At 48.6% G+C, this 10598-nt stretch overlaps 1 protein-coding gene across 2 annotated transcripts; it reads right to left on the bottom strand.

Annotated features, from left to right (window-relative positions):
* Positions 1-1170: 1170 nt before the first annotated feature.
* LOC310754022 (gamma-aminobutyric acid receptor subunit beta-4-like) lies at positions 1171-10542 on the bottom strand (the record flags this gene model as incomplete). Of its 2 annotated transcripts, none has more annotated exons than XM_083595433.1 (9): positions 1171-2611; positions 2730-2947; positions 3719-3871; positions 4055-4192; positions 4780-4862; positions 5461-5681; positions 5889-5956; positions 6637-6725; positions 10253-10542. In XM_083595433.1, the coding sequence occupies 9 exons, from the start codon at positions 10540-10542 to the stop codon at positions 2294-2296; spliced, it is 1578 nt and encodes a 525-aa protein (XP_083451559.1). In that variant the 3' UTR covers positions 1171-2293. The 2 variants fall into 2 exon arrangements, with proteins under 2 accessions (XP_083451559.1, XP_083451560.1); XM_083595434.1 differs by lacking the exon at positions 10253-10542 and adding an exon at positions 7680-7818.
* Positions 10543-10598: the final 56 nt, after the last annotated feature.

Raw genomic sequence — 10598 nt, forward strand, 5'->3', positions numbered from 1 at the left:
GGAATGAAATCCTACTATGAAATGCTACTAAATGTGTTGCATATTTAGATATCTTGTAGCCATTTCTTGTCCACATCTCCGAGTTCGAATCCTCTCCACAGCCTCTTCGTTTCTTTGCTCTTCAATGGAAAGTTTATTCACTTATTCGTAATTTTATAATAATAATAATAATAATAATTTATTATTTATACCCCGCCCATCTGGCTGGGCTTCCCCAGCCACTCTGGGCGGCTTCCAAAAGAATATTAAAATACTGTAATACATCAAACATTAAAAGCTTCCTGAAACAGGGCTGCCTTCAGATGTCTTCTAAAAGCCTGGTAGTAGTTGTTCTCTTTGACATCTGGTAGGAGGGTGTTCCACAGGGAAGGCGCCACTACCCAGAAGGCCCTCTGCCTGGTTCCCTGTAACTTGGCTTCTCGCAGTGAGGGAACCGCCAGAAGGCCCTCGGTGCTGGACCTCAGTGTCCAGGTAGAACGATGGGGGTGGAGACACTCCTTAATGATATTGCCCAATATTGCCCAAAATTTCTCATACAAATCACAATTTTCTCCCCCCCACCCAAAAAACCCCACACACTTCCCCTCCCGTTTTCATTTTAGAAGTGAAAAAGTTTGTTGCTTGGAGCTGATTGTAAATATGGGTAGATAGAAAGATGCAAATCAATATAAATTATATAGCTAATTTAGAGATACATTATGATATATTATACATATGATATAAAAGTATACACACACACATATATATACTTGGTGGTCTCAGGGCGGTTCATGGAAAATAATTATAAATAATTATAAATATAAATGGTAAGTAAAAATAATATATATAGAAATATTAGATAATGATATATACATCTATATTTCTCTGCGTTGCATTTCTTCTGCCAATATGTATGTATATATATATATATATATATATAACCATAAACAAGATAAATATATGATATATTACGCAACACATCATTATATTATTTATATATATCTAATAATATATTGAATATAAATATATATCAATAATATAAGGATATATCAATAATATGTCTAAGCATGTGTGTATATCATATAAATATAAATGAGATCTAATTAATATCTATATATTATAGATGATGTTTTATTATAATAAAACATAGCCCCGCAGCCCCGTTTTTGAAAGGAAAGAAACGGACACCGGTTGTTGTTTTTCTTCCAAGGCCGTATATTTAAAGTGAAATTCTCCCGATTTTATAAGGGAAAAAAAAAGACGAGAAAGATTCCCAACCGACGGATATTGAACAGTTTCCAAAATGTGTTTTTTTAAGGTTCATGTACATTGCTTAGGGGGGGGAAAGGAACTCTGCACACGCTCAGGAGCACTTTCCCCAAATCCCTCCCAGAACAACAAGGGGGGAAAAACCCAAAATGTGAGAACGGAGAGATCCCATTGGTCGGTCGGTCGCTAGGTAGAAAACTGTAAACTCGGTTCAAGTCGGTTCCGGAAAAGTCCGTCCACCGGAACCTGTAATGGCAGAAGCAACGGAAGGGAAGTGGCCGGTGGGAAGGAAGCCCAACCGGTCCAAGGAGGAGGAGGAAGAGAAAGTACTGGAAGTTGGGAGGCGTGGCTTGTTCCTCGTTTCCCGTTACTCGAAACGGTGGGTTCTCCATGGCTGGTTTGGGGACAGGAAGTGGCTGCAAGGGGACAGGAAGTGGGGAGGGAAGGAGAGAGGAAGGGACAGAAAGGCGCTGTGAGGGAACAGGAAGGAACTTTTAAGAGAACAGGAAGGGACTGAGAGAGAATAAGCAGGGACTGTGAGAGAACGGGAAGTCCCTGAGAGGGAACAGGAAGTGGCTGTGAGGGAGAAATGAAAGGGACTTTAAGGGAACAGGAAGGGACTCAGAGAGAATAAGAAGGGACTGGGAGAGAACAGGAAGGGACTGTGAAGGAGATGAAAGGGACTATGAGGAAACAGGAAGTCCCTGAGAGGGAACAGAAGTGGCTGTGAGAGAACAGGAAGGTACTCTGAGGGAGAGGGGGAACTGGAAGTGCCTGAGAGCAAAGAGGAAGTGAATTGAAGGGAACAGGAAGGGACAGGGCTAAAACCAGAAGGGGCTGTTCGAAAACAGGAAGGGGTGGTGAGAGAACAGGAGGGGCCTGTAAGGGAACAGGAAGTGCCTGAGAGTGTACAGGAAGTGACTCTTAAGGGAAGAGGAAGGGACTGTGAGGGGACAGAACAAATGGGAAGCGGAGAGGAGGCAAGGCTGGGGTAGGAGTGGGGGCAGAACCTGAACCCGGCGCCTGGAGCTCTCCCTGTTGGACGTCAGTTGACATAGTACAACCAGTAGAGAAGGTTGAAGAAGCCGAAGGTGATGGGGAATAGAACCCGGGACCACTTGTCAATGGTGCTGACGTCGGCCAGGTCGGGGATCTTCAGCTTCAGCTTGGAGGACCTCCGGCGCAGGCGGCAGTTGGCCCGGGCGGTGCGGCAGGCGGGTGCCTTCCGGGAGTGTAGGGCGGTGCCTGAAGATTCGAACCCGCGCAGGCCACAGGGGCGCGGGTCTGGCGAGGGCGACGTGGAGAAGAGCGGGCAGTTGCTGTCGGAGACGCCGGCTAGGAGGAGGTTGCCGTATGGGTCGGGCTGGAAGGAGAGAAGGGAGCTCAGGGTCATCTATCCCAACCCACGGGGATCTCGGCCTCAAATACAGGACCCTGAGGTTCACCCATCCCCACCCACTTTTTAGGCAGGAATCTCGCACCTGAGTCCGGGGCTCCAGGCGCCGGGCGCGTCTCTTCTGCTGGCGGGGCCCTCGCCCAAAGAAAATGTAGTTCACCAGGGCATATTCCAGCAGCGCCAGGAAGACGAAGACAAAGCAGCCCATCAGGTAGACATCAATTGCCTTGACGTATGGGATCTTGGGCAGCGTCTCCCGGAGGTGGGTGTTGATGGTCGTCATGGTGAGGACGGTCGTCACCCCTGGGTGCCGCGGCGGGTGGGAGAAGGAACAGGGTTAGTTGGGTGGCCGAGAATTATAGCGCAGGGAAGGCACCTTAATTCAAACTTCCGTCACGATCAACAATCAAAATATTTTTGTAACATCCAAAGATGGGACTGATATATTGAAATCAAACGTTTTCATACTCTGAAATAAATCGATGTCATGATTGAAGACGGATATATAGAAACGCCTAGTGAAATCAAACCTTTTCATACTGGAAGTCAAGCGATATCGTGACTCAAGATGAATATATAAAAACATCCATGGAAATCCAATTATTTCATATTGAATCTGGATTCCATATGACCTTGATGGGTTGGAGAACTGGGCACCACTTCACCAAATGGGATCAAGGTCAGGTCCTGCCTTTAAGGAAAATCAGATGGACCAATAGAAGGATGGTGGACCTCAGGGTCTTGGTGGACCACCAGCTTGCTACCAGGATATGGAAGAAGGTTCTCAGCGGCTTGGTGGTCCTCCAACTTCACCTGAATCCAACCCAATGAATGTCAAGAGGGTCCTGCATTTAGGGAGGATCACATGGACCCTGATGGACTCAGGGTCTTGGTGGACCACCAACTTGCTAGCAGGACATAGGAGAAAGTTCTCAGGGTCTTGGTGGACCTCATACTCACCTGAGCCCAACCCAATATGTTTCAAGAGAGACAAAGGTCAGGTTCTGCCTTTAGGGAGAATCACATGGACCCTTGGTAGCAGGACCCCGGAGCAAGATCTCAGGATCTCCTCACCTAGGGCCACCCGGGCGGCTGAAGCATCGTAGTTGATCCAGAAGGAGACCCAGGAGAGGATGGTGATGAGGATGGAGGGCATATAGGTCTGCAGGATGAAGTAGCCGATGTTCCTCTTGATGCGGAAGCTGAGCGACAGGCGGAGGTAGGAGCCTGTTGGAGAAAGAGGAGATGGTCAAGCCGGACGGGACCCCAGGATCCAGATGAATCGGTGAGGACATCTCTGGTATCTTCAGCAAAGGGTGGACTGGAGGACCGTGGTCTCCCACCCTGTGTCTGACAACCCCAGGATTTCAGGCAGGGGGTTAGACTAGATGACCCGACAGGGCAACCCACCAGTGGTGAAGACCACCTCACGGGTGACCAGCTTCTGCTCGATGATGGTGAACTGGGGCAACTCCAAGACCTCCATCCCCGTCACAGCTGAAGAGTTTCCTTGCCAGAAGAAGACAATGTCGTCAACAGTGTAGCCATCTGGGAGGAAAGAAAATAAGAAATAATGAAAATGATTCCTGGTTGAAAACTATTCCTGCCTTAAAATTAATCCTGGGTTAAAATTAATTCCCAGATTAGAATTATTCCTGTCTTAAAATTATTCCCATTTTAAAATTATTTCCGTCTTAAAATTAATCCTGGGTTAAAATTAATCCTGGTGGAAAAGTATTCCTGTTTTAACATTATTCCCGGATTAACATTATTCCCCAATTAAAATCCTCCTGGTTTAAAGTTAACCCTGGTTTAAAATTATTCCTGGATAATACTTTTCTTTGATGAACAAGGAATAATTTTATTTTATTCCTGCCTTAAAATTATTCCTGGTTTAAAATAAACCTGGTTTAAAATTATTCCTGCTTTAAAGTTAAATTCATTTTAATTATCCCTTGATTAACAAGGAATTATTTTATTTTAATTTATTTTATACTTATTCCTGTTTCAAATTAATCCTGGCTTAAAATTATTCCGGCCTTAAAATTATTCCTTGATTTTTCCTGGATAATACTTTTAATTATTCCTTGATTAACAAGCAATAATTGAATTTAATTGAATTGAATGATACGCACAGCTCTCAATTTCCAGGGTGCAATTCTGCTGATCCAGGGGGTATCTCCGGAGATCCATCATACAGGCGGCAGTTGTCGTGATCCTGCAGAAAGAGAGAGAGGATTCCCAGGATCCATTATGAGGATCCCTGATTGACGGATGCGGGGAATGCTATATATTGATTTTGGGGGGATTTTCCAACCCCTTTTTGGATGATATTCCTGGTCCAATGTCTGAACTCGCAAATATTTCTCTAATTTTGCCTACTGATAAGTATTAATTGATAAGTATTAATTGGATGGTTAATTTAATGGACTATTAATGTGTATTAATTGATAAGTATAAATAGGTAAGTATTTAATGGATGGCTAATTTTTATGGACTATGAAAATGTATTGAAATTGATAATATTTAACCGTGATCACGATGAAAGCCGTCATTAATCATGATCCATCCAATAATCATGACCTGTCCATTAATAATCATTAATCATGATCCGTCCATTAATAATGACCTGTCCATTAATCGCCCCGTCCTGTTATGATCAACACGCACAATAAAAAACTGATTAGCACCCAGTTTGTGGTGATCACTAGGCGAGAACGAAACCACCCATTAATTGACCGTATTTGCAATAACGAACTGGCAGGAGCGAATCGGTTCTTGATTATTGGTGATTAATATCATTAATATCTGCCCACCTCAGGCCGTAGAGGACAGTGCCATCTGGGTGCAAGCGGATCATGCGGTTCTTGACGGTGACCCCATGCAGGAAGGACTTTTTGTCATTAAGAAAGTAGGTGTCTGGGAGCCAGAGCTGGTCGGCGACTCGGTTGTCGAGTGTCAGGTTGAACGGCAGATCGCCGTAGGCAAGCCGCTTGTCCCGCCAGCTCTGCTGGAAGTACATGGTTATGGTATAGTCCTGGCAGAGGAGAAAAGAAAGAGAGATATGGGGGAAATTGGAGGAGAGAAGGATAGGAGGAAAGAAGGAAGAAAGGAGGATAGGATAGCAGGTAAGAAGGATAGAAGAGGAAAAAGAAAGAAGGGTAGAAGGAAAGAAGGACAGAAGGAAATCCATCTTTTCCAGCAGGATTCGAATCTGGATCCAGTGGAAGTTCGTCCAACTTACCATGTTGACTTCAGAAATCTGGTCAATGCTCGAGATGTGGATGCTCATCCCCACCACCACAGGGTTCCCTGAAATAATAACAATAACAATAACAATAACAAAACAACACCAAAGCAACAGATATATTATGTTATATTATTATATTATATCATATTATATTACAATAATAGATTATTATATTAAAATGAAGTAATAAAATTATTAATTGCTAATGAAACTCATAATTGGTTAACTTACTGACTTGTGATAAAATGTTAGATGATCACATGATGAAACCATAAAATCAAATCCTCAATGGGAAGATGAGATAATAAAAGGAAATAATAAAATAGTCATAAAAAATAACCCCATAAAATTAAGAAATTAAATTATAAACAATAAATCATAACTTTAGATAATAAATAATAAATAAAGGCTAAAAGTCAATAAGGAATAACAACAAATCGAACAATAGATTATAAGAAAATGATAAAAGAGATAAGAAATGGGAATAAGAAATAATCATTTATTAATTTATGCCCTAACTTATTATTTATGATTAATTATATAATTTATTATCGATTAGATTTATGCTCTTTTAGGCGGCGTTGCCTTACCTCCGAAATAAAACCGAACCATAGATTAATAATAAAATAATAAAAGTGGATGATAGGTAATCATTTATTTATTTATGACCCGGCGTATTATTGATTACCTGATTTATTATTGATTGGATTCATGCTCTAACCTTTAGGCCACGCTGCCTTACCTCCAAAATCGGGCCGCAGGCGGACATCATAGCCTTTGAGGAGCTTGTCCACAATGTCCTTGACCACCGATATGTTGCCAGTGGAGGGGCTGCAAAACAGGAGAAGACCATGGTTGGTCCTCAAAGCAGTTGAGATAAAATATTGGGGGGTCCCCATTGAGCCCCACCCCATATGGCACCCTATACATTTGGGGGTCCTTTGTATATTGGGGTGCCCAGCTGGTTTAAAACATGGAGGGTCCCACATGGCATCATTTAAACCTGCCCCCGAATCTATTATATTGGGGTTCCCAGCTGGAATGAAATTTTGGGAGAAGATATTGGGAGCCCCAATGAACTTGGCGGGGCCCATCATATATTCTATTGGGGTGTCTAGCTGGAATAAAATATTGTGGGGTTCATATAGATTTGGGGCATTTGAGATATTGGGCATCATGCTTCATGCACTCACGGCCTCCTTTAAACTTGCCCCCCTGAATTCCAGCTGGGAACCCCAATATAATATATTATATGAATGTCATGTAAATTGGGGGGTTGAAATATGGGGGCATCATGCTTTTTGTGGGGGGGCAGCTAGGGGACCCCAGAACCCCCCCACAAGTGAGCCCCTTGCAGCTTAGCCTACCTGTGCACCCCCTAAAAAAACCCAGGTGACGCCCCCACAGGTTAACCTACCTGTGTGACCACTAAAACCCCCACAGGTGAACCCCCTGATACCTTGTCGGTTCCCCCAAACCCCAGGGGTCCCCCAAAGTTAACCTACCTGTGCCCCCTTAAAACCCCACAGGTGAGCCCCCACTACCTGTCTGCCCCCCAAATCCCTAGGGAAACTCCCGCTACCTGTCCACCCCCCAAAAACCGCAGGGGGGCCCTGCTGCCAGTCCACCCCCTAAAAAAACCCACAGTTGAGTCCTCTGCTACCCGACAGCCCCCCACACCCCCCAGGGGAGCCCCCCACTCCCTGTCCACCGCCCCAAAACCCCAAGGGAGAACCCTGCTACGTTTCCGCCCTCCAAAACCCCCAGGTGAGCCCCCCAACCTACCTGTGCGCCCAGCAGCAGCAGCAGAGGAGGAGACACAGCGCAACCCATGCGCCGTCGCGCAGTCCCCGCATTTCCGAGGGGTGGGAGGTCGGGGTGGGGTGGGGGGCAGCACCCCCAAAATGGGGGCAGCGGTGGGGCCGGCCGGTTCACCTGAAGCGAATGGAAATCCGAATCGAAGAGTGGCGCTCAGCAGGCGCTGGAAAAGGCTCTTCCCGGCAGCCTCGCCATGGCGCAAAACGGACGGGAGAAGAAATGCGCTCCAGTTGCGCGCAGGGTGGCGGCGAAGAGGAGCCAACGGAGTCTCCGGCGAGCGGGCGCACGTGGAAAAGGCGCTTTGGGAGACGGCGGCGGGACGCGGAAGTTGCGCTCCAGAGGCCGCAATCGGAGACGCTGCGCCCAATATGGGGAATGCGCTTTGGGGGGCGCAGGCGAGAATCGGCCAACGGGATTGATGCGCTCTTGAGCGCGGAGACAGGGAAAGGCTGCGCGCCAACGAGGGAGATGCGCTTTGGACGGCGCAGGCGAGGATGGGCCGCCGGCAGAGAGTCTCTGGCCAAGAGGAATGATGCGCTCTTGAGCGCGGAGACAGGGAAAGGCTGCGCGCCAACGAGGGAGATGCGCTTTGGACGGCGCAGGCGAGGATGGGCCGCCGGCAGAGAGTCTCTGGCCAAGAGGAATGATGCGCTCTTGAGCGCGGAGACAGGGAAAGGCTGCGCGCCAACGGAGGGAGATGCGCTTTGGGGGTCGCAGGTGAGGATCGGCCGCCGGCGGAGACTGTATGAACAGACGAAGAAAGGCTAAGCCCAAATGCAGAAAATGCGCTTTTTGGAGACAGTCAGAAGGAAAATGCGCCGTCGGGCGCGCAGGCGAGGATGGGCGGGCGCGCAGACCAACGGGAAGGGCTGATGCGAGGAAAGGCTGCGCGCCCAAAGGCGGGAAATGCGCTGTCTGGGCCGCAGGCCGCGAATGGAGACGCTCCGGCCCACGGGAAGGATGCGCTGGGGGGGGAAGGCGCCCAAAGGTGGGAAATGCGCAGGCGAGGACGGCGGCACCAGGGACGGATCCGAGGAGGAGAAGCTGCGCGCCAACGTGGAAATGCGCCCAGGAGAAGCCGCCCGAAGGTCCTGCTTTTGGAGGAGGACAGACCCCCAATGGAATCTGCGCGCAACGTGGGAAATGCGCCTTCGGGGGGTGCAGGCGAGGATGGCGGGACCGGGGCCGGATCCGAGGAGGAGAAGCTGCGCGCCGACGTGGAAATGCGCCAAGGAGAGGATCCCGCCTTTGGAGAGGAGATGCGCCTTTGCAGGAGTAGAGTCTGCGCGTAGCGTGGGAAAATGCGCTTTCAGGGTGGTGGTGGGGGGTACAGGCGAGATTGGCGGGCCCACGGACGGATCCGACAAGGTGGAAGTTGCGCTCCCGAAGGCTGTAGAGCGGGAAATGCGCCGACCTCCGGGAAAAGGTGGAATCCGGTCTCGGGGGGAGGAGTGGAGGAGGATGAGGCCGGATCCTTGGATCCCTCCAGCGGCGAAATGCGCTCTCGGGGGGCGCAGCCAGGCCGCGAAATCCTCACTCGGGCCCAATCCGCAGGGGGGTCCCGATGCCTTTTGGGAGGGGGCACAAATACCCGCACTTGGGGGGCGCCGGTGGACGATGCGCTCCTGGAGCGTGGCGTAGGGCGGGGGTCGCCGCCGGATCCGTCTGGATGCGTAAAAATGCGCGTTTTCGGGGGGAAGGGCGCGCAGGCCTCGAAATCCGCGCTCGGGGGGCGCCGGGGAGGGGGTGGGATCCGCTCCTGGGGGGGGGCGCAGGGAGGCCCTCGCCTCTGTTTGGCCCGGCGGCCGCTGCAGAGGATGCTCCGCGCTCCGCCTTTCCGAGAGGAGGAGGGAGGGAGGGAGAGAGGGAGAAGGAATCACGTGATAGGAAGAGCAGTTTTGGGGGGGAGAACCCCAAAAATAAAGGAAATGAGAATCCGGAAGAAAAAAGCAAATTTTTCTCCAAAATAAAGGGAAAACGCCCTCAAAGCGCAGAAAGGGGGGGCGGGAGACAGAAAGAGTAGGGGGGAAGAGAGAGAGGGAGACGAGAAAGAAAGAGGAGAATGAGAGGGAGAGATGAGGGAGAAGAGAGGGATGGGGAAAGAGAGAGGAGGAGAAAGGAAGAGAAAGGAAGGAAGGGAAGAGTGGGGATGGTGGAAAGAGGGAAGGAGAAAGAAAGAGAGGAGAAAAAGAGAGGAGGGGAAGAGAGAAAAAATAGAGGAGAAAGAAAGACAGAAAGAAAGAAAGAAAGAAAAGAGAGAGGAAAAAAGAAAGAAAAGAAAGGAAGGAGAAGAAAGAAAGAGAGAGAGAGAGAGAGAGAAGAGAGGGATGGGGAAAGAGACAGATGAATGGAGACGAGAGAAAGAGGGGGGAAGAGAGAGGAGAAAGGAAGAGAGAGGAGAAAGGGTCGATGGGGTCATCTAGTCTGACCCGCTTCCGCCTCCGCCATTCTAGGGTTATTTCCCGGGTATAGGGTGGTATATTATTATTATTATTATTATTATTATTATTATTATTATTATTATCTCATGAGGTTCATGCCTTGCTCGGGGTCCGACTGGATGACCCCTGGGATCCCCTTCCAGCCTGGCCCTTCTAGGATTTTCTCTTCGCTTCTCCAATTCCCATATGTTCCTCCAGACGGGGAAAAAAGAGCATCCTCTGCTGCATCGGTGGTCAGTTGCTAAGCAACCCCGCATTCCAGGGATTCTCCCACAATGCTTTGCTCCATTCTGGCGAGGCCCGAAACCTCCCATTTCCACCCGCCGCCGCCGCCCCCCCAAAAGATGTATAGGGAAAAAATCTGACAGCCGGACTAGATCCGGTTTCATCTAGTTTGACCCCCCCCCAGCAAGGCAGGAATCTCATCATAATCATCTTATTATTA

The sequence above is a fragment of the Podarcis filfolensis genome (assembly GCF_964270895.1).
Source record: "Podarcis filfolensis genome assembly, chromosome: Z".
In the NCBI taxonomy this organism is placed as follows: Eukaryota; Metazoa; Chordata; class Lepidosauria; order Squamata; family Lacertidae; genus Podarcis; species Podarcis filfolensis.